This window comes from Silurus aristotelis, assembly GCF_946808225.1.
Source record: "Silurus aristotelis genome assembly, chromosome: 17".
In the NCBI taxonomy this organism is placed as follows: domain Eukaryota; kingdom Metazoa; phylum Chordata; class Actinopteri; order Siluriformes; family Siluridae; genus Silurus; species Silurus aristotelis.
Genome location: NC_139590.1, coordinates 17,425,316 through 17,450,154, shown reverse-complemented (window position 1 = coordinate 17,450,154; position 24,839 = coordinate 17,425,316). Strand labels below are relative to the sequence as shown.

The 24,839-nt window shown below is 37.9% G+C and overlaps 2 protein-coding genes across 3 annotated transcripts in view; one reads left to right on the top strand and one right to left on the bottom strand.

The window, feature by feature from the left end:
* Window positions 1-24,839, bottom strand: part of coro7 (coronin 7) — a 131,747-nt gene that overhangs the window by 23,938 nt on the left and 82,970 nt on the right. The window lies entirely within an intron of this gene.
* On the top strand, window positions 1,944-19,514 carry vasnb (vasorin b). 2 transcript variants are annotated; one of them, XM_083565846.1, is made up of 3 exons: window positions 1,946-2,789; window positions 7,951-8,047; window positions 15,562-19,514. In XM_083565846.1, the coding sequence occupies exon 3, from the start codon at window positions 15,582-15,584 to the stop codon at window positions 17,595-17,597; it is 2,016 nt and encodes a 671-aa protein (XP_083421972.1). In that variant the 5' UTR covers window positions 1,946-2,789; window positions 7,951-8,047; window positions 15,562-15,581; the 3' UTR covers window positions 17,598-19,514. The 2 variants fall into 2 exon arrangements, with proteins under 2 accessions (XP_083421973.1, XP_083421972.1); XM_083565847.1 differs by lacking the exon at window positions 7,951-8,047 and having other exon boundaries at window positions 1,944-2,789.

Below are 24,839 nucleotides of genomic sequence, written 5' to 3'. Positions count from 1 at the left end.
GATAAAGATGCAAAAACGTGGAGCTTATCTGTAAACCAAAACCAAGCCTCCTGGTGCCCTTTCATGTCTACAGTGCCTTTTCACCTCTAGTGTCCTTCCAACTTTACACTCCCCTTCGACCTCTACAATGATTTAAAATTGTGTTGACTCAACAAAATAATATTATATATGTATATAATTCACAGTGGACAGTAACAAAGTAAATGTAATTCTTATGACCTATAGTCAATTGCACCATTAATTCACACTGAACTCCACCTTGCCCACTTTTTGGTGTTACCTTAACCAGGTGTCCTTTAAGGTTTTTTTGCCTAATGTAATTGCTTTGCTCATTAGGGATCCCATGGTACAGTATTATAAAGCTGCTCTGTGACCCTATATATATTGCTCTGACATCAAAAGAAGCACAGAACTGTGGTGTGGATTCAGCGTAGGCTTACATGCTGTATATCATTTTATAAACACATCTCTAGCAGAGCATTAAAATAAAACTATAAAATGTACTTGTAACTGACCCTTTCAGCATTTTATTGATGTGTTTTTCATCTTAATTCCTGAGGCATAAATTTTCTGCTCTAGTCTGACTTCTGCTCTAAACACTTCTCCATCTTCACACAGTGTTACTGGATAACAAAAATCATTCTTAGACATTTGGCATCCTCATAGAGCGTTATTTAAAATGAGTCAAACGGGCATATGTGCAATTATACTGCAGTGGAATTTGTGGGTTCTTGAAAGGGGCATTTTTAAATGTAAAGAATAGCAGAGCAGTTGAAAAATGAAGACAAGTAGAATGCTCTGGGCTGTAAGTGATTATGAAGCCATGGGTGACAGTGGGAAAAGGGCAAATAGAAACCATAGAGGACTGTATAAAAACAGCCTTATAGTCAGGCTTAGTAAAGGTCACTACCCAGGCTGCCTCAACACAGAATAAGTAGAGACTTATTTTCTGTAATTTTTTTTAGGACAACGCAACAGGTTCAGATTCACTTCAGCAGTGTAGAGAACAAAAAGGCTCTAATTTACAATAACAATTGAAAATCAGACGTACACAGAGTAACAAGGCTCAAGTGATTATATTGTATCATTATGTTAAGCTAATCTTTCAGTGTTGCCCCTACTGGAGAGAGAGAGAAAGAGAGAGAGAGAGAGAGAGAGAGAGAGAGAGAGAGAGAGAGAGAGAGAATGTGATTTTACATACTTTCTTAAGAGTTTGTTTTTTTTCAACTGATTAAGCTTCTGCATAAACACTCAGATGGCATGTGTGAGGCCCTGTAATGAAATGTGACATGATCAGTCATCTCTGGGTTTATTAACTGCTACTTCCCATCTGTCACACTGCAATAAGTGTATGAAAGCCAGCAATTAGCCATTAGTTATTGTCTTTTTATCAACAAAGGTGGCCTATAAGAGCAGCCTAACTTGGCTCAATTGAGAGATATCAGCTTATCTAAAGGAAAAATATTGAATTTCTACTCCACGTCGAATACCAGACATCTCATGAGACATTTTTCTCTTCACTTATCTGATAGAAAGCCCTTATTATTAAAAATATGGTTTACAAATGAAATCATAAGAAAGAAAGAAAGAAAGAAAGAAAGAAAGAAAGAAAGAAAGAAAGAAAGAAAGAAAGAAAGAAAGAAAGAAAGAAAGAAAGAAAGAAAGAAAGTTTTAATAATTTACAATCTCCTCTTGGCAACCTCTTTGTTCAAATTCAGGTAAGATGGAGGTTTTTTTTTTCATGTGCACCACTGTTTATTTTTTTTTCTTCACATGCATGTAGAGCATTTTGATGACAGAATGAAGTCAGTGTAATATTTTTAAGGTATTACATGTTCACACATATGCATGTGTGAGCAAACACACACACACACACACACACACACACACACACACACACACACACACACACACACGCACAAAGTGATTAATCAGAAAAGCACGTCTGTTCTGCACTAGGAGGTGCAAGTAAGTTGCTGTGCACTTTTCAATCCCAAACAGCCTGTCACTAAACTCCTGGCGTATCTGTGATACAGAACCGCTTAACTTCACGTCAACAAGTATTTAACACAAGTGCAAAGAAAATGTTTATTTAGATTGATGTTCACCACGTCCTTAAACAGTACACATGCAGGCACTAAGAGAGGAAAAATTATTCAGCTTTGCATGGTCAAGTCAGAAGGACAGTAGAAAAGCACTGTGTGTGTCTGCATTTTAAAATACACTCCGGTGCTGCTTATATAAAAGAATCACCGTGGATTGTTGAGTAATAAGTAGGGGATCTGTGTTGGGATATGCGTGTTGCAGCAGTGTCTTTGCGTGCTGTGTATACCGGTTGTGTGTGTGCGTTTGAACGCCACGCAAACCAAAACACGCTGCGCGCGGACTTGTGGCCGTGTTAACCACGCCCGTTTGCCCCAACTGACCCCGCCCACTCACCGGTATTCCTCTGTTTGGTTGGAAGCGGGGCTGAGGCGCGAGCTGAACACTGGTTTCACGAACACGGTCGGCTGCGCGCGCGACGGGGAAACCGCCGGGGTTTTTTAAAAGCAGTGATCAGCAGCTCTGATCTGATCTGATCCGAGAGCGTCACGTCCACTTGGATCTGATCTGAGAGCGTCACGTCCACAGGGATCTGATCTGATCTAAGAGCGTCACGTCCACTGGGGTCTGATCTGAAGGCAGTTCGAAGGATTTTCCTCCTGAATAAGAAACTGGACCATGTGAGGGGGAATGTGAGGGGGACTGTGAGCGGACTGAAAGCGGACAGCGTCACATTAATACGCTCGGTGAGTTCGGTTCGGCTTCAGAAAACTATACAGTGTGTGTCCTGTTTCTAAGCTTTGATTACTCCGGTTTGGCTTAAACGCACAATTATGCTGTATGTCAGAAATACATTAGAATTTGCTTTGAGATCTTTGGACCTTCTCTTTACAATGCACTCCAAACCAGCTTTGATCAAATCAGGATATATAACACGAGGATGGAAGAGCAAGAGCAGTTAAATGTTTGCCGTTTGCGTAGCTTCAGGCGTGTCTTGCTTCTCCAAAGATTTGGTATATTTTAGAGGAAGTATTGGGCTCTCAGGCGCTCAGAACCCTGGCTGTGATAACAGTGGACATTATTGTAAGTCCACTGTGGACTTAAAAGAATGTAAAATGCAAAACTGCCCAAGTGTGAGTGCATGTCATCACAGCACAGTTTCATAGTTAACTTCAGCTGTACAGTACTGATATTCACACCGGTCATGCACTGGTCTTAACTGTACATGGCTGTGGTTCTGCTGAAAATTTTAGCAAACAAGTCCGTAGAAGGGTTAGACAGGAAAGGGGAGCTCAGGAGTAACGTTCAGTCACATGGTGTGTAAAGGAGATTAATTATTTCAGACTTTTCAGACTGACTTTAATTCACATTACCCCCTCCTTCTGCTCTCTCTCTCTCTCTCTCTCTCTCTCTCTCTCTCTCTCTCTCTTTCTCTAATCTGCCTTCTAAACTAAACAAGCCTGTGGTATTTTTTTTCTCTTGAGATAAGAGCAGTCACATTTTGTAAAAATTTAGTTGTTTTTGTAAGGTTTTTATAGTATTTTAAATTGTACGTGATATCAGATTTGATTCTATATTATTTTACACCATGGCTTTATATGCATATCCAACTGCATTCGTACACGATTTGATTTTAACACGTCTTTTCCTCGTCACTTGTGGTACAAATGATTGTATAGTTCATATAATTAGTATTTTTATCTATTTATAATACCTCACGGTATGTAATTGGATCTTAGACCATGGCATTTCTTTCAGAAGCTTTACTCTGTAATTGAAAGCACAAAATATGCACCATCCCCAGTGAAAGAGATATACTCAAGGTACAAAAGATGAAATCTTGATAGGATCAACAAAGTGACAAGGAAAACTACTGTTCAGTAACTATATGTCTGTGTTCATGGCCTCTTGTCAACCTTTACCAAATGAAATTTAGTTTAAAAACGAGGTATTTCTTTAATAGCTTTCTGTGTTGTTAAAGCAAATTATGTTAATGGTTTGTGCAGTAATCTGAAGGTATTACCTGACACATTCGCTCTATTAAGCAGTAAACTGATAAAGAAGGCATTATGTCTGCTCTGTCCCCAGAGTAGCTTTACACTGATGCAACATGAACATTTTCACAGCAAATGCATATTCTAACAGTGCATATGCAAAATCCTGCTCCTGAAAGACTTGATCAAGAGCCCTTTAGAGAGCTCTGGTTTGATATGGACATATATACTGAAAAAAACTTGCACCTCCATGGATTAACCCTAAAGAAAAAAAAAGACCAACTTCACTATGAACCCAGGCTTTGGACAGTACTGTAGGCAGTCAGGCATGCTCTGTTAAGAAAGACAATATAAACTCTTGTCACTGTATGCACTTTAACTTCTTCCAATCCTCCACTGGTGAACACTACACAGAAATATAAAGCAATATTTAACAGCAACGTTGCCAGATTTATGAATACCAAACAACATTTTGTCCAACATAAAATAGCGTTGTGAAAAATGTAGAGTTCTGCACATGGCACACAAAGCTTTAACAGCCAGGTTGCTTTGCAGTAGATGTAGTGTCAGAATAACATCACCCTGGTATTCCTCTACTACCCTGTCCAAACACCATCAGTCAAACTGCAGAACAGCAGCACACACACACACACACACACACACACACACACACACACACACACACACACACACACACACACACACACACACACACACACACACACATACACCAAGGCCTTGCCAAAACAACAGGATGATCTTAAAAGGCTATGTGCCCTGTCTGCCTTTTCTTCTCGAATGACACTTAGAAAGTAGCTGGGAAATATCTGCCTTCTTAATACAGCCAGTGCACTTCTATTCTCTCTTCTTAAAATGGCTTTCTTTTCTGCTCAGTTCTGATTAATCTGAAAAACAAAGACTACAATTGACTTGCCAATTCAGTAGTAATTAAATTTTTTTTTTTTTTCTATTTCTGATGAGACACCTGCCTGCCTTTCTTTTTATTACTGATAAGGAGCTATTTCTGTCACCAGATTAGGCACAGATGAGAGTGAGTAAAAATCCAGGCAGAAGGAATACAGGAAAAGCTACTAGTACAGAAAAAGGAGTGTTCTGAGATTTAATTATATATTCAGGATATACCCATGATTTCTAACATTCATCACACTAAGCAGTGAAGACACTGAGAAGTGCCACATCTAAAAATCCTGAGAAGATAAACACATGTGCATGTGCTTTATGCAATGGCCACAAGCTTTACAAACCCTAACCCATTCCTGTTTTAGAAATCTTTAATCTCCAGCAGACTATATAAACTTCAGCCATTTGATTGTGTCTCATTTTCCATTTAGAGCACAAAGATCCGAAAATTGCTACTTTGCCCATTAATTTTACCTTAAAAAGAAGACAGAGAGAGAGAAAAAAGAGCAGAAGTGAACACATCTTTATACGCCACCACAAAATTGCAGCAATTTAGCCAAGCAGTAAATCAAGAGAAATGAATTTTAATCTAAAGATTGTAATTACCTCCAAACTGAACTGGGAAATGAGACCTGGAACAGAGGAGGCAAAAGAACAGCACCAGTGCAAACACTTAGCTGCTCAAAAACAGCTTAGAGCCATGTTTGACCATAGCCTTGAACTCTACACAAGGTCAAATGCTTAACCAGACACAGTTAATGACTAATACATATTCAGGTAAATCAGCAAGAGAAACATTTTAACATCACTCAAAAACTGATTAAAAGATAAGCGATACTTGGCTTGGAGGAAAGCAGGAAAAATAAAGGAACATGTGTGTGAGTTGCTCTGATGGACACTGCCCACCCAGCACACTCTTACACTTTACACACACTCTTTACACTCAATTCTCAGAGTTGCACCTCAGTCATATTGTTAATTGTATCACAATCACATCCTCATCACAAGGGCAACCACAGCTGTTGTCGAGAGTGTGTAATTATCCTGCACAATGTTTATATACCAGGAATATTTTTTTTAGACTATGCTAATAAAATAAAAGCAGCTTCTGGCATATTATATTATATCTTTTGTATACACTAGCTTATGAAAAACCTAGTAATTTGATTAAGTGTAGAAAACGAAGAACCTAAAAGGCAGAATGCGTCTTTCTTGAATGCAAACTCCAGATTGTGATTTTTCTGAGTTAATTTGTAGAAATTGTAATTAGCAGTAGTTGAAATTGAAGACATAAGAATGTTTCTGTCCTCAGACAGAAAAAGTCTAGAATTGTCTGTAATTATGCATTTCCATAGATTTCTGAGGTATCTTCAGCTGATATGTTGTCAGCAAATGAGCACTGAGGTAAACAGGGAAAACAATCCCATATTTAGAGTGGCACACTTCAAACTTAAACTCCCGCGACAATGACGAATGTACACATTTACAGCTGTCTCAGTACTTAATCTACTGTAGAGAAGCAAGAGCTTCACACTACATGTGGCCTATATATCTGTCAACCCTAGGATAGAAAATGTTTTCTGAGTTGTTTTACGAGTTTGGCTACTCGAGAAGTGTATTTTAGTAAGAGGTGTGATAAGACAACTAGTTTCAGGGTTTGCCTGTGCGAAGAGGGTCACGATGTACTAGAATAATACTATCTTCAAATACTGAGCTTGAAAAATTTAAGCAAAATGTAAAAGGTCTATAAGTAAATGTAATTTTCCTTTCATGTATGATAACAGGAATTTCACAACAGGCATTTACACATGTATTCAAATGTTTCTGGTTAGCCACATTATCATCTGATTGCCGTATCATGCGTTATTATGCAAACAAAACTATAAAATTCCACCACCAGTTTCCTGTGCTGTTCCTAGTTTTCAGTTGTGTTATGCAAAAAAAAGTGTCATATCAGCAGAATCTACCATTTTGCATGTTGATTTTAAATCTCCTTAAAGAAAGGCATGGATCATGATGTAATGTGTTGAGAAGTACTTTTTTAAATGTGGCTTGGAGAGACATTTACAAAGAGACACATTTACACTTGTGTGACATCTGGCTAAAACACATGAACACACAGAAGTGTTTTTAATTATTTAAACAGATTTCAGTCTGTTTTCAACATCTTCAGGGGATCTAAAAAGACCTAGGTGTGTGTGCCAGGTCCATGTGGATAAGTATGCATGATAAATCTACGTCAGGACATTTTAAATTCAGAAAAAGACATAAAAAAAGCATGTGTGTGTTTGCGTTTTTCTTCAGTTCTTTAAGTGATGACACTGTAGCTATGGATTGTAGGCTGTCGTCTCTCAGAGATCACAGGAACACACTGTTTTGTAATTACTGCCAACATATTGCTCTGTGCATATGTGTGTGTATTACTCAGTGTCTGAAATGCCTTAGGCAAAAGTCGTGCACACACAACTACCTCAAAGTAAAAACTCTTACCTTTGCTGACAAATAATTGTCAAGCATGCTATTCAGGAATTTCACGCACATGCACAGTCTCTCTCTCTCTCTCTTTCTCTCTCTCTCTCTCTCTCTCTCTCTCTCTCTCTCTCTCTCTCAGTTAAACAAGGTGTTAAAAGAAAGCTGTGTGTGCGTGTGCGTGTGTATGTGCACATACACCTAACAGAGAAATGCCAATAACATTTGTTGGCAGCAAATACAATTGACTGTTTCCCTGAATTCTTTGGAATGTCACTTCCTCCATTTCTATAATTGCATGTCAAAGAGCTGAAGATGCAAACTGTGACTCCATTTTATCACTATGCTATCAAAATATGTCCATCATATCTGCTCGAGCTGTTTTTCATCAACAAAAACTAAAGAAATGAGAGAGCACCAAATTTGAAATATATGTTTATTATAAAGAATGGACATAGAGGCCTGTATGAAATGCTGTTGCATGTATCTCGTATAAACCACTGCTTACCTCTTACTCTTCCAGAGACAGAAGAAGACTGAAAAGTCTTTTGTCTGGGAGAACAAGTGACAAGTGAGAGGGAAGGAAGAAAAAGGGGGAAGAGAAAGATTTATATACTCTGGTGAGTTTTTTATTTACATCAACCTTTCTGTTACCTTGATTGTAATTTCAGCTATAAAGGGTGTTTTGGGACAAGACAAAGGGAAACTTCGCACAGCGTAATACAAAATAAGAACCTAATATATTTTAGGAGTCATGAATAAAACTTCTCTAGGACCCGGTTTCAGTCACAACACATCCTGACTCAATTTCGCGCTCACAAATGAGACTGGGATTTATTTAGAGATCTGGAAAAACAGGTTAAAAAGAGTTCAGTGAAGCAGAATGGGTCTTAAATGTGGCTCTAAGGGGAACCAGGATGCCAGGGATCAGTGTTCATATAGGTTTTGAGGGAACCTGATAGTCGAGGCTGATGGTACAAGCAATCATGAAGGGCAAGTCTAACAAACACACAAACACACACACAAGCGCACAATTATATAGCCATGTAGCCTTTGTTGGAGGCAGTAATAAATGTAGGACAGTCCGTGTCTCCTCTTTTGAGGTTGAAGCTTAGTTAATCTTTAATTTAGCTTTTAACTTTAAAGCTGAAGAAGCCCTGCCTAAAAAAACATGTATGTTTCAGGCTAAGCCTTAGACACTTGTATTTACACTTAATAAACACACACATGCTCCCTCTCTCTCTCTCTCTCTCTCTCTCTCTCTCTCTCTCTCCCTCTCTCTCTCTCTCTCTCTCTCTATCTATCTATCTATCTATCTATCTATCTATCTATCTATCTATCTATCTATCTATCTATCTATCTATCTATCTATATAGTATACACACACACACACACACACACACACACACACACACACACACACACATGGACTATTTGCTTAGTGGGGCTTCAGAGCTAGCATTTATCTTCTATGCTATGTTTAAACAAATAAAGCCATATACATGTGGGGACTTGGCTTATGACCAACAACCAACAAGTGTGTTAAAGTACACAGAACTGAATAAAAGATCATGTTGTGCTGTTTATCTTTCATTCGCTTCCATGGTGTGTGAGTGTGGGGGTTTATAGAATATGCCTCCTGGCATAAATATCCAGTGAAACCGGTATCGCACAAATAGTCTGTTACTCATAAAGTAATGAAGAAGAATGAGGATAAAACAGTGTTGCGAAAGCTGTCAACAACCTGCATATAAAATGAGAATCATAATCAAAACCAGAAAAACTTAAAATCTAAAAACTATTTAATTTACACTTTCAGTATACCTACCTTAAAATCAAAGAAACAGCATGCTTACATATTGATTAATTACTTATGTTAAAGTTACCAGGCTGATGGCATGTGGAGTTTCCATAAGTCGTAGTTAATGATGTACTTGGCAAAATGAAAGAGGACAGGAGTAAAAAATTTGTGTCGGCAAGGATTTTAGGGAAGAGCTGTGTAGCTCTGATTTTTTTTTTTTTAAACGGTGACTGTGAATGGAAACAAGTTTGTGCAAATGGATTTTTAAAGAAAGTCTTGTGTGGTCTGAACTTTCCAGACACCAACGATACCTACCCTTAAGAACATCTGTATTATAGTCACAGTTTGTTCATATATGTATGTCCACCTGAGTGCACCTCAAAATAGAGATTGCTAGTAAAATTCAAGAGCATAGATTTTAGTGATAGCCAAAATCAGATCTTCATGACTGTGTCCATGCTCAATGCGCTGTGGTCATGCTGTGTGGCATGGTGTGTTTTTTCCAGCATGTGTGTAAGGCAGACACAGATGACCCTGACAGAACACAAAGAAGACTTGTGCAAACCATGTATGTGTGTTTGTGTTCGTAGGTTTGTTCAGACAGGCGTAACAGAAAGAAATTTTGAATGTTGACGAACAAACTTAAAAGTTCACAAAAAAAGCAGACCAACAGACCAATACAATACTAGTTATATTTTATAAAAGTGCTAAATATAAATAATGTACTAGATGATTATGGATGAGTAAAATGTTATTCGAATCGAATATAGAACCATTGAATATATTAGAATAGACATTTACTGACATGCTTTCGAATAGAACTTCATTATCTTTGACTTGTTTTGAAGTCCTCACTGCTGGAGCAGCATGGAAACCAGCACCACAATACACTCAATCCTTTACTAATTCTACTCTGTAACTTTTGATAACTTTAATATTTCTCCTCACAATCCAGAAACTCAAGCAAGGCAGCTCTTATTGAATGTCAATCACAATGTCTGTTGATTTCAAAAACATTTACTGTACCCTCTTAACCTAGGCAGAATCTGTGGTTGTATTTTGGGGGAGTGACTTCAAGGGGAACACAGAAATTGTATTAGTTTGGACTTTGAGTTCAAAAAAATTTAAATCTAGGAATGTAAATATAGTTCTGAGGAAGAAAGCTGCAGACTTCTCTTTATTCACATGCTGTTCCTTGTTCCCAGTTACCTGGTGAGGGATTTTAGACAAAAAAGGCCACAGTTTACAAAGTTTACAATTTCTAGTGAACTTGAGTGGAGTCAGAGATAACCCAAAGATTTAAATAGTTTTTTATTTATATAATGCTATTAACGGTGTCCATCACAGCACAGCTGAAATTTAAAGTTAGGTTTCTAATGAGCAAATCAGCGGTGACTGGCAAGAGAAAACTCTCAGAGATGCAGTGAGGAAGAAACAAGTCAAAAAAAAAAAAAAAAACACCCATGAGGTCAAATCTGTTCCAGTCCCAGAATGAATGACCAATGAATCCCACTGATCTCAAATCTAATGCAAACAATGTTACCTTACTTCAACATGTGTTGAAGTTATTAGAGGACATTGTTAAACAGTCTGGAACAGCTTGGGATCAGTCACACACAAACAATATTGGCACTGTGGCTGTAGGCTTTTGAAGACCATCATATGAGGAGGTAATCTAAATGAAGTATCTCTGTGTTGACTGATATGGGGGGCGGGATGCAGCCAACAGCACAGCTTTGTACTAGAAAAGGTTCCTTGCAGCCACTCAGTCTGAGCTCTCTTCATTACAAAAGATTATAGATAAGTCCATACTGATGGCGGACACCATACCACCAACAAGTGTGGGTATATCTGCTGTCTGACTGTCCACAGGTGTAACATTTGGCCCTTTCAAATCCACCTGGCACAAGCCAAAGTAAGTAGACAAACTGCAGCCTTTCTTTTCCGCTCCACTCAACTGCCCTAAACATCCCTTTGCCTTTAGCAGGCTGTGTACAGGCCCGGTTTGGCACAAGAACACTCATGCTGGAGGCGTCAGGTTGCATCGCACTTTGGAGGGAGTAACACGCTCAAAGCAACTGCCTGTGAAACCCTACCTGTATACCTGTTGCAAACAGGACTTTTATCTCTGTGATGTCAGCCAGGCATGGGTCAAGCAAAAGAGGAGAGAGGTTTTGGCTCCTGACAAAGTGACCAACATGCTTGACCTGAGATAACTATACGCAGTCAAAGCTACACTGCTTCCGTCTAAGGTTCTTTGTCAACAGCTGACTGATTAATACAATGCAGTAAAGACATTCAGCATGTTTTTCCCAGCAGCGAGAAACATCCATAAGAAAAAAAACCCTATTGGATCATTAACAGTCACCGCTATCCAACAACAAATCCATCCAACCTAAAACCTTTAAATCAGCCGCAGTTATACTCTGGGCCTGTATTATTGGGTTAGAGAGGGAGCAAAGTTTGTGTCTGTTAACGTTTCAGGACGAATCTCTTAAAAACAGATGGCTTATTGGGTCCTTTTCTTTTGATGTACCAGCGCCTTGTTAAAGTATGGTTTCTCTTTCATAGAATTTCTGTTTTCAGTGCAGTTTGGAGATGCATATGAACTGCCATTCAAACAAGCACTGCTATCCAAGAGATACATTTTCTAATTAAATGAGATACAAAAATAAAGCGTCAAATTTAAAACTCCTTCACATATGTTGCATTAAGAAAACAAACTCAACATTACAATCATTCCAGAGTTTCATAGTTTCCATATCTTACATGGTTTGCTGACAGCAAGAGATTCCTCTGCCTATGCTTTACATTCTCATGTTTGATCTATTCTCTTCTTTGCGCCTGATCTTTTGTTTATGCTGCTGTTGACAGATGGTACCAGTGGTGATGGATTGTGAGTAAAGGGGGTCCAACTGTGATCCTATGGGGTGGGAGTGGACTTGAATAGCTCCTAGTTTATGTAGTTAAGGCTCATCTTCACTTGGCTGCAAAGCTTCTTTACTACTATAAAGATATATAACCTGTGTAAACAGCCAAGAAGTCAGCTCTGAGGTATGCGCTGGATTTTATTTTAAACTGTGCTACATTAATGCAGCCATTCTTCCACAGGGAGCCCATGAGGCCCTCATAACAAGTAGTGCACTGTCCGCTCACTCCTACCCATAGCAAAAGGCTTGCATTAGTGTATGAATGAGAAGGCTTCTCCCACATTACCCAGTGCAAACCATCAATTGCCTCTATTTCCCAATCTGGGATCCTGGGCTTTGTTCTGATGGCAAATCCTTACTTTTTGTAACTCTTTGCACTTCCAGTTCCTGCTCTTGGCCTTCTCTTTCCTTCCTTTCACTAACTTTTCTTTTTATTTACCCATTTAATAAACCCATGGTTTTTCTTTTTTCATCATGTTTTGAAAGGAATTGAAAAGCTGTTTTCACAGTTCATCTCTGGCTTTATTTCTTTTGTACACATCACATGCATCTCTGGTTAAGTTTTTTTTGCCCAAAATATTTATGTATCATTTAAGAACCAGTGCTTGAAAAGTTAGTAAGTTAGTTTCTGTGGGGAATCAATTTCTACTAATGATATGGTCAAAAAGGGTACAGGAGGGCAGATCAACAGACCAGTGAAGAAAATGGAGTAATGTATCTTAATCTGAAGCTGGCCTGAAATGTTTTCTCTGCTATTATGAAAAAGTGTTATTAAAGATGATCTTTAACTCAGCTGCTCACAAAAACAAATAGCAGAGAGACAGGCCACCTTGAATGATAGCCTTTCAACATAAAGAACAATGTCCAGGCAATTAAGTTAAAGCCTCTGCAGTCAGAAGTAAGTGAGCACTCAAAGTATGGTAAGGTAAGGTAATCTTACTACTGCTTGTTCTCATTTACTCTCTGAGAAGACTGTAAGAGAGATTCAGAAGCTTACTTACAGAACCTACTAATTTTAGCTTTTCAAATGGTTAAATGAAATAGGACAAAAATACAAGGTGTATAGACGATCAGAAATGTAACCAGGGAAAATTCCATTTCATGTTTATCAAACATCAAAATGGGGGGAAACTATGATTTTAGTTATTTGACGTGGCATGGTTTCTGACCCGGCAGTTTCACATAAAAAAAAAAACAAACAAACAACATAATAAAAAACAGTGATTAGTAGGTTTTCTGGGTTGTTGACAGGAGAGAATGGCCATACTAGTTTGAGACGCACTATGGTAAATAGCCATACCAAGCAGAAAAGCTCTCAGAAGTTCAGCTCCTAATAGCTTAACAGGAATCTGAAGCTTTAGTGAGAAAAGTCACCAGACAGCTGAGGATTCAAAAAATAGCAAGCAGAGTTTTCCTAGTCTTTAACTATTTAGTTCATTACATTTTGAAAAAAGTTTCATTAAATCACAAGTAACTCTCTTTTACAGTCTTCACTCTCGAAACTACTCATTTTTTATTTTAAACATGTTTTAGATCATTTGGCATTTCCTCCCCATGTCTGATCTCTAAATATGTTTGTGCTTGTAAAACAATTCCTATAGATATCATTCTGCATTTCTGTTCATTAATAGAAGCTAGTTTACTCTTAAGAAAGTCTAATTAATTCAAACAAGTGCATTTCCACAGTGCTCAGAAAGACTAGCATCTTGGGACAACAATGACCCTTGACTTGTGTAGCAAACTGACCATGACGAGCCGTTCGTCTTATCTACTGTATAATGTCCAAATGTGGTTTCCAGCAGCAGCTACAATAAAAATACTAAGTAGACCTTCTGTTGTTCATAAAATATCAGCAGGTTCTCTTTCTGAAAATAATGAAAAAATGTCTAAGTAAATCTTACAAGACTAACAAGCTTATACTGTGCTTATTATATCTCCTGTCAAGTCTTGATATTTTAGGTATTCCTGTTACTCCTGAAATCATGGAAATAAGCATCATTAAAAGGGACAGGCAAACAGACAAAAACAGTGCATGTGTAGCCACCAGAAGCCTTTATTTGTAACAGCATGGCAGTCATCCAAGTATTCTGTTAAACCGTAACCTAACCTGCTTTTCGGTAGTAGAGCCAAAATGCAAAAACCGGCTCTGTATCTTTTTTGAACTTCCTTCCTGCTAGTTAAGGTATGATTTATGACTGCAGTCCAACTTGTGAAACGTCTCTTCAGGTAACTTCTAGCAGTGAGTTAAACAGTAGTGACAAAAATGACAGAAGTGTATCATGTATCAGAGACACTCATTTGTGAATGGAGTTCTAAATGTATGCTTTTCAGCCTCAGCCTTTTGTTATAAATCTACAAATGAGGTGCAAATTTAGCAAAAAGACTTCAGGGTTGAGATGCTCAAGTTATGTAGTGGGAAGCCGCACATTTTCACTTATCGCCCTGTGTGTCTCAACAAATCAGTTCCCGCACCTGTGTTAGCGCCTTTTGTTGAGTCTCCCGAGTACAGGTGGTACACAGGCAGCTCAGTGTAAGGAGAAAATTATTTTACTTTCCAGGTATAATATCAAGAAGATAATGATTTGAACAATTGACCACATTATAATTTATTCCCACTGATTTGCACACAATTTCCCTGTACATGCCCTTTATAAAATATCAGATGAATATGATGTCATGCAATTTTTTCCTATGGCTGCATTTCAAAAGCATCTCTCTCTCTCTCTCTCTCTCTCTCTCTCTCTCTCTCTCTCTCTCTCTCTCTCTCTCTCTCTCTCTCTCTCTCTCCCCCCCCCCCCTCTCAGTACTCTCTAATAAAACTAAGAATTTCACCTCAACATGAACCCGAAATATACACCCCCACACACATAATGTCAAACCCTAAGAGACATAGAAGAAAAAGAAAGGTCTCTTCCTCCACTTTCAAAGCTACTAACAATCATGACTAATTTTATACCAGAGGATGATATACAGCAAACAGCTAATAGTGAGTCTGTTTTTTTTTTTTTTATCTCTCCCAATTCTCTATTGGTCTCCTTGGAATATTACTTTATTCCACTCCCCAGATGTACTGCTCTGTTCCTCTGGATCCAATGGATAATACATAGGTGGCTCCTGTGCATACATATTTGTGTGATGAATACTTTCTGTTGTTTTCTGAGAGATGGTTTGGTGCTGGGAATCAGCAACAGTTGTTACTCTGGAAATATAGTTAACAAAAAGAATATTCATTGTAAAAATAACAAATACACATCATGCCCCTTTAGGGTAAATTGGATTTTTACATGAAGGCATTTCACTTTACCATGCATCATTCTTTTTTCTTATTAAACCCTGTTGTTTTAAGCATTATTTATTTATTTACTATTTGATTATTAACATGTTCTTACATTTTTCATTTTAGGGCTGAGTGTCAGCAGCACCATGAAGCCCTTCCACTGTCTTCTGCTGCCCCTTCTCCTCTATCTGCAGATGTCATCCTGGGCACTGGTCAATAGCTGTCCAAAAGACTGTACTTGTTTAAATTCAGACTCTATTTTCTGTTTTGCACGCCAGGCCACAACCATGCCCCCAGGCGTGCCTGAATCAACAAAAAAACTGTATGTCTTCAAGAATGGCATTGAGACCATAGAGCAGGAAGATTTTATTGGATTAGAAAGCCTAGAGATGCTGGACCTCAGTCAAAACAAAGTGAATGAACTACCAGCTCATGTGTTTGAGCCACTATCTTCCCTTCGTAACCTGGATCTTTCATCTAACCAAATCACGCATATTTTTCAGAACAGTTTTGCTGGACTGGAGTTGCTGGAAAGGCTGTATCTTCACAGCAACTCCATTAGGAGCATACACCCGGCGGCCTTTGATGGCCTGGAGCGGTTAATTGAGTTGAAGCTGTACAGAAATAAGATGACAACAATACCTGCTTTAAAAATGCCTAATCTGCTTCTACTAGATCTGCGGTTTAATAAAATCCCTTCACTAGGGCCAGCTGACCTTCAGGCACCCAAATTAGAGTCACTCAAATTGGGTGGATTGGGGCTTACCACCCTGAATCAGGAATTCTTGGGTAGCTTTAAGAACCTTCATGAGCTGGACATTTCGAACAATCAATTAAAGGTTTTTCCTCGAGTGCTGTCGGAAGCAATGGGCTTGGTCACACTCAGTTTAGCAGGCAATCCCATGGGTCCTTTAAAGTGGAAACATTTTGAAAACCTGACTGAGCTTCAGGATTTGGACATCAGCAACCTCAGCTTGCAGAGCTTGCCAGAAAACATGACCATGCTTTTTCCTCACTTAAAAAAACTTACTGTTGCAGAGAATCCATTTAACTGCCTCTGCACACTGGCCTGGTTTCACATCTGGCTGCGTAATAATCAGATAATGCTTGGAAGGACAGAGGAGACCCGCTGTCATTTTCCTCCTCGAAATGCAGGAAAAGTGCTGGAAAGACTAGGACATAATGACTTTGGATGCCCTGTAACGACTACTATAAGTCCAGCTACGACAACAACACTGGCACCACCTCTGATCACCACTTTGCACAGCACAACACGTGCAATTCCTTTCAAGCCCAGCAATGAACCTTTTTCAGAGACAGACATTCATCCTATACCTCCAGTCCCAGCTTCCCCAAGCAGCAGTGCAGGCTCAGGTCTGAACATACATTTTTGTCCATCCAATATCTGCCTAAATGGGGGCACATGTTGGCTGGATCATCAAAGTCAATTTAAGTGCACGTGTCCTCGTGGGACTTCAGGAAAATATTGTGAGAACAAGGAGGATTTGTCTCTACCTGAAAATGTCTCTACAGCATCAATCAATGTGTTGCCTGAAATCTTTGTAAACGCAATAACAAGCTCATCTATTTTGGTGGACTTTAATCGCTATGTCGCTAGACGTTCAAATATCCATACTGTCAAACTAACTTATAGAAACCTCTCAGGATCAGATAAACGTCCACAGCAACGCAACATTCCAGCCATTCATCAAACCTACACACTGCGTGGACTGCTTCCGAATTCCACATACTCCATCTGTGCCAGTTTACTGGATGAGACCACTGATGTAGACAGGGTATGCACAGAGGCTCAGACGTTAAACCAGCAGCACACCAGCGCACAAGTAGAAGATCCACAACTTACAACAATGCTTTTGCCAGCACTGACTATTGTTCTCCTGTTAGTGCTGATGGCCATTGCTGCTGGTGTAGCTTGTTACATGCACAGGAAAAAAAAAGCACAATTGCACCTGTATTGTGACCCTTCACAATTGGAATTGGAGGGTGTTAAAGTAGGTTTGGACAACGAAGCCGTGCCCCAAAAGCAGCCAGACATAATGTCCTCTCAGTCAGCAGTGCAGAAAGATTTCTTGGACTATGAGATGCCGCTCATACAAGGCTGCTGTGTTGCAAACAACACAAATACTTTAAAGCCATGCTGAGTTTGATACTTGGGACTATTATTGGGCAAAGCAAATGACATCTTGAATTCTATGATCTTTGAAAGATTGAGATTAAGAGAAATGCTGCCTGCCTTCAGTCAAAACCAAAAACTTTTTTTTTTTTTTTTTTCGTCAAAAATGTAGCACAAAAATCATGGTTGAACTATTTTATTCAATATTTTGCTCAGAAGCCCACACGTGGAACTCAAGTGCAGTGAATACTCACGGACAATATCCGACATGTGTGCTGGAAAATGAAGATGAGGACACCTTTAGTTATGTTAAGACTGCCAATTATGTTGCTTTTGATTTTGAGAGCTAAAGCCAAATTTTTATGTATATTACTGTCTTGTTTTCAGTGTATAAATACAAGTTCTTCTTCCTTTACCTCTTGTGACTGTGAAACAGACAACACAAAATCTTCAAAAAGGATATTTAAAATGCTTCTACCAACAAGTTCATCTAAGGATTTAGTTTGCAAACAAAACCACAGTCTAAGTGGCTAAAAATGATTGTAAACATGAAACAAACTACAGCCCCTCTTATATTTTCTTATATTTAAGGCTTGATTTTAGGGTTGCTAAATCTGTAAATAGCATCAGTACATTTATTCTATTATCTGCCTTAAACAGGTTAAAGAAATGTTGTGGTTCACATGAAAACCATGAAAAGTACGGTTGTAACATCATTTCACAAAATGTACATTTTGTTACAGATGCTCTGTACAGTTTGTATGGTAATATTTAATATGTAAATGTAAAGAGAGAAAGAGACTGTGTAATTCTATGATCATGGTGTCATTGTGTCCCAATGATGGTACATAATACACATAATAAAGTAATGGTAAACTAGTGCAGCCCTTTTAACTTTGAGAAATAATCAGAAAATCAGAACTTCAATTGGATTATCATTCTATTAATGTGTAATTAATTTAATAATTTGTCAAAAGTTAAAAAGAAAAGACATATTAAATTACGCCCCCTTAACCCTTTTTCCTGAACAAACTCGCTACTATGACAAATGTGGAATTTTCCAGAAAGTTCAGTGGGAACTTCTACCATAGTTTAGGCATCATGGGGAGAAGAAAAATCTTTTGTGCCTATTGTTTTCAATGAAATTATTATATTGACTCAGGACAACACTTGTCATCGGTATGCTGTTAAATATAGTCGTATATCATTAGCATATGAGCTAGCTAAACACATTTTTTCTATTGACTAATTCTATACTAAAAAACAACCCAAACATTTATGTCGGCAATAAAATGTTAAATTGACACTGCTGACAGTTTTAATTAAAAAGAATAAATAATGGATAAATGACACCACAGTTGTTAAATCACCTCAATCAAATGTGTTCAGCTATTTTTCTGCTCAAATCCATCTGATCCCTTCTGTTAGACAGTTATCAGGTTGAATATGTGTGTTAAATTGAATAGTTTGCAATTTTAGTGTATTACTGGAATGCAACTGATGCATCTGCATGGAACACAGTACAGAATCTTACCTATTTTTAAAACTACATGAAAAAATTAAAGATTAAAGTAAGAATGGATTGATTTTTTTTTTCTAGCCTCACTGAGGAAATATGTGACTGTTTAACCATTAGCCCTTCCTCTTATCAATTGAGAATTGTAATATACAGATGGTTTCATATTAAGGATTTGACTGAGATGGACATGTCATTTAAAGTTATGCTGGTCAGTGAGTATAAATATCCAAACTGGAATACAAGTGTGAACAGTCTGAAACATTGAAAGTATTACTGAATATTTTCAATATGTATGTTTATGCAGTTTCCCTGTTTTTTTGGGAAAGCTCTTAAATTGTGTACTAATAATTTACTGTGTGTGTATTTGTATAATAGCATTGCTTTAAAGTTTGCAAATAAATATAAAGAAAGAAAATCTATATTTGTTATGTTTTGTCATTATTGCTGCCATTTTCTTTCAGGGAAAGGCTGGTGAGGTGACAGGGCTGTGCTGCAGTAATGCTCTCAGGCAGAGCAAAAACCAGCTTCCCTGAGATATCAAGCAGCCATGCAAGAGAAGGTAAAAAACATCATCCAGAGCCAACTTTTACAAGGCTGTTTAGGATTAATTGGCAAGGCAGGAAGGTATTATGTTTTATTTAAGGAGAAAGCTTGAGGCAAGTAAGAGAAAGTGATTGAAAACATACCATGCTCAAATCTAATAAGCGCATTTCACTGTAATTCACCCAAACCGAAGAAGCTGATACTGTTTATTATTGCACACATGCCTGTGACTGACCACCCAGATATTTTACAGGTAGAAGACTAGCTGGAGTGCTTAATGGAATTTAACACACATGCACACACATATACACACAGATGTTTGTCTAACTATTCTTGTGAGGACTGTCCACTGGCAGAAATCTAAGCCTACCCTAAGTAAACCAAAGAAATACCTTCCCAAAAGTGACAATATACCAAATGTCTATTACAGGTCCAAACATTCTATTCCTCACTGAGATATAAATACAAGCTTGCACACATGTATACAAATCTCCTTCTAGCATTGGCAAAAGAACAACAATCCAGCTGCAAGCTGTTGTTCAGACACAGATGAACACAAACAGATAAAACAGCCCAGCCGTGTTTAGCAGGATAGAAAACATGTTAAACAAAGTATGTACACGTGCACACAATAATACCAGCATAAATAACAAGCACTGCAGACAAACTGAGAGCAGTGATTGGGTGAGACTGTATACATCACAGCAGATCCCTCAGTTGCAGGAACACAGGGTACTCTGTGTATGGATAGTGGCAGGTACCTGAGCGTATGTGTGTATGAAAGTGTGTGCCTCTCTCCTCTCATACCTTCAATAAAAGGATCCTATTATTCACTGAATTTAAGAGTCCAGGCATGCTGGCTCTCTTCCAAACTCAACGATCAGGCTCAAACATTCAAAGAATCCATTGTAACTATGAGACTCTGTTTTTTTTTTTGTTGTTGTTATTTTACAGAAATTCTACACAGTAAATCTCTTTTTTTATCACAATAATAATGTGTAATAAGAAATTTAATGATTTTAAACAACATACAAGCAGAGGCCTGAAGGTAAATAATGACAGATAAAAAATTATAATGGTTGACTAACAGTCTGCTGAATGACAACAATTATCTTTATCAAACTAGTTTGTAATGGAAGCCTGGCATGGGGATACTATTTTTATACAATTCTTAAAGAGTTATTAAAGAAATGGACAGGCATATCTACTGTTGGAATTTCATCCACAGTGTGATCTTCGTCTGGGGTACGGAATTGTAAGTGCCATGTTGTTAAAGGAGAGGTCAGGGGCCTTGGTGTGGTGATGTAAGTATAATGGTAGATTTGTTTGTGAAGCACAAAAGACAAAAGATATGAGGGCATGCTAGCCAAAAAAGGCTATATTGTACATTGTGTATATACACATGTCCAGTACAATAAGGCAAAGTGCTGGATTTGCCATGGTACAGTGCCTCTCAAGCAGACTCAGTTATTTAAGAGTCCAACAGCAGCAGACCCGCAATGATGGGATTCAGCAGTGGGTCATAGCCTGAGAGTTCAGAAATGGTGGGTCAATAATAATCACATGCCTTAAACAAAAATGACTCACTACCACACTATTACAGTTGCCTTATGCTATAATCAACATGGTGAAATACTACGAATAATCCTTTTCTAGGCAGTTATAAGTCAATTACATACAGTCATCCAGCAGTGATTATTATGCTCTAACATGTATCATTAACCAGGCTTCAGCAAACTTGGGGGCTTGACTACACATCATACACCACACAAAATAGCTGAAACTAGCCCAAAAATCTGGGCATTAGAAAATTTTAAGAGTTTTTCTTTTTCTTAGCCTTTGAATTGGAAACAAGTATTTCTGATCTGCATCTCCTTCTATCAATCTGTGTAATGCACCGTATATTATAGTTGAAATGGCTCTGTACTTCATAGACACACAGTCTGCACATAAAACGTTGTGTTTTGAGAAGATTTATTGAATTTAATTCAGATTGTGTGTTGGTAAAGAAGTTGATGAATTAAATTAATAACTTAACCTATCCCGATACAGCAACCCAATTACTAACTGTCCTCTCCTGAAAATATTCATAGAAAATGTTCAAGTTAGTTCATTAAGAAATATTTGCCAATGTGGATGTCTATTATTTCTTATTGAAGTTCCCATTTTTTAACACTCAGTGCAACGATAGGTTATACTCAGATATTTAGTGGAGAGGACGTACATTTTTCCCCAAGGATGGCACCACATCTGCAAATACTAGTAAATCAATGTATATTTCGATGAAACAAAAATTTATGTAGGTAATTTATACTTCAACAGAATTTGAAATGATAAGAACAGGATGGACAAGGAATGAGATGTTGAACCACACAAATGCTGACTCTAGTAGTAGTATAATAATCTAGTAGTAGTACTTGTGATTATGAGAACACAATAGTGTTTGACTATCTTCTGAGAAACATTTGACAAAAACAAGAAAGTGCAAGAAGTATTTTGTGCACAAGCTTTTAGATAATAAAACAGCACTCTTTAAAGTAAATGTGCTGGATATTAAGGTGTATAAAGTGTCAAGTCAAGTTTATTTCTATAGTGTTTTTGATTCCAAAAACATGCCCAAGCAAACTTCATTTAAACTAAAATGAACTAAAACTAAAAACTTCATTTTGGAACAATAAAGCAACAAAAAATGGTGGCAATGAGAATTCATTCTGTTATTATCCTGTGGAAATGTGGAAATCCTATAGAATTTTAAATCTGCCATCAATAATAGAGAGTAGCATTCCGAAGAGGGAAGCGTAGAGGGGTCAGAGTGTGATAGAACAGCTGCTAAGGACAAAATGTGCCTACAATTAAACCCAAATTTTTCAATAAAGAAGATCGCCCCCAAACATCTGCATCCAATTAGCTTTAGTTGGCAGACAGATAAGCCCAATTCCTAACTAATATCTTGCTCAGTGTAAATGTCAAAATGTGCTAATTGTATCTGCTGCTCTGCTATTGTTGTTTCTAACCTGCATTATGCTGACTAAGATGGTATTTAGGTGGAGAGGATTTAATGGTAACCATCACTGAAAAAGAGCAACAAATCCAATGGAAGGGTGTTGAGAAAAAAAAATTAGTCCCATCTTTTGGAATGTTTTACGACTTTTGGCTCTAATGAAAGTCCCACATATGCACATGGAGCCTGAACTTTCCAACACACAATTTCACTGCTCTCAAAAACATGGGGGAAATTAATCATTTAAGAATGCCCAATTCTACCAAAGAAACCTGGTTCCTATGTTTAGGTTTCTAGGTTTGCTTAGGAAAAAATATTTGCCAATCTGCCTGTCTAAATAAACACAGCATTTGGTTTGGCAGGGGACATTTTACTGTGGATAAAGGACATGAGAAGAGAACATATTGGAGACACCCTCTTTTACCTACACTGAACACACAAGGATGCTTAACTTTTCATCATCCAAGTTTCAAGCAGTTGTTTATCATATCCATTGTTTATCATTTTTCCAGCTACAACCAAAACTAGTTTATTTGAGAAAACTTTGTACAGCTCATTGCAAAACTTACTGTTAATTACACACACACACACACACACACATACACACACACACACACACACACACACACACACACAAAACAAGATTGTTAATACAACTGTTACAATCTAATCTAAATTTGTCATGGCTAGTGTTATGACTAGAATAAGGCATATGTGATATCTTCAAGCTGCAGGGATCAGATAAGCGCTATCTCACTTTAATCTCAGCTGTCCAGGAGGAGTGAGTGCTTTAGTTCTTCCAGGTGCCAAAGCTGTACATCACAAGCTGTTTCTGTATACAATCAAATCCAAGCTCAATCTGGCAAGAGGCAAGTTTCTTATTTTGGGATTAGTAGGTCAGATGCAGGAGCCAACATAAAAAAAAAAAAAAAAAAGGCATAGGCGTGCGTGTGTGTGTGTGTGTGTGTGTGTGTATTTAGTGAAGAGGACACGTTGATAGTTTGGCACTAAATAATGCAAAAAGAAATATCAATCATTACTGCCCACATGCAAGCACATTCTCTTGGGTGGGCCATAACATTAAACCCAAAGAAGCCAAAATTCAACAAACTGCTTGCATGAGCTGTATACTTGATGACCTGTGACCTCCTCCCCTGTCCTTTGCCCCAGCAAGAATGGGAAGTCAGTCCCCTTAGAACAAACAGGCATTATAATCAGACATGAGCCACCAGGGTTTGAAGGTTTCGCAGAGCTCCAGATGTTCTCTCACTCACTTTGATTGCAGGAAACGCCTGGACATTGACAAGCTGCTCAATCGGTGTTCTGAATGGCAGATCAGGAAACACTTACTCCTTTATCAACTGTTGTCAAGCCAATCAAACTGATGTCTTGAGCTGATGGACTAACAATGTTGGACATGGCCATGGTGGCCGAAAACTGCATAAAAGCATTTAAATGATTCATCACTAATAAATCAGTGTATGTATTAGTTCAATACATAAGACAGTTTCCTAGACCAGGTACCGCTAGGGATGGCTCCACATGAATAGCCTGAAGATACACAAGATTACTGTAACCGCTGAGTAACCATGAAGATAGCTTAACACTGCAATCAAAATGAACAGTTTTGCTGTGATGACTTTGGATTGCAGTCACCACAAAAACCACTCAGGTCTCCATCAGTGAACTGCTTATAATCTCAATAAAATTCATGAGAGATCTAAAATGAATAAATATTCATGCCTGATGCTTCACTTTTGCGTTGGTTTCCTGTCAGAGTTTCTGCTTCATATCATTTCATGTTCATTTCAATGTTCTTGTCAACACCACCTCTGGCATGCTCATTAGGGATGAACTTTTAAGAATAAAATAAAATTAGGAATTTTTAAATATATAAAATAAAACATGCTTTTTTCCTGATGTTATAATTCTCCCACTGTGCTGCAGGATGCATAAATTTTATTTTGAATATACTGCAGTTATATATTCTTTTAAATAAACTGTAAAACTGAACTACAGATGTTTTCACCAAAAATCATTTCAACTTTTTTTCAACATTTTTAAATCAACTTATTTTGTATTCTGACATTTAGTCTCAAAGTGTCTATAAGTAAACTGAGCTCAGTCCATAAATAAAAACAGAAATTCTTTGAATGTAGCCATGTTTTCTTGAGCTAGATTTGTCTTTCAGGACTCGGAGAAGCAGT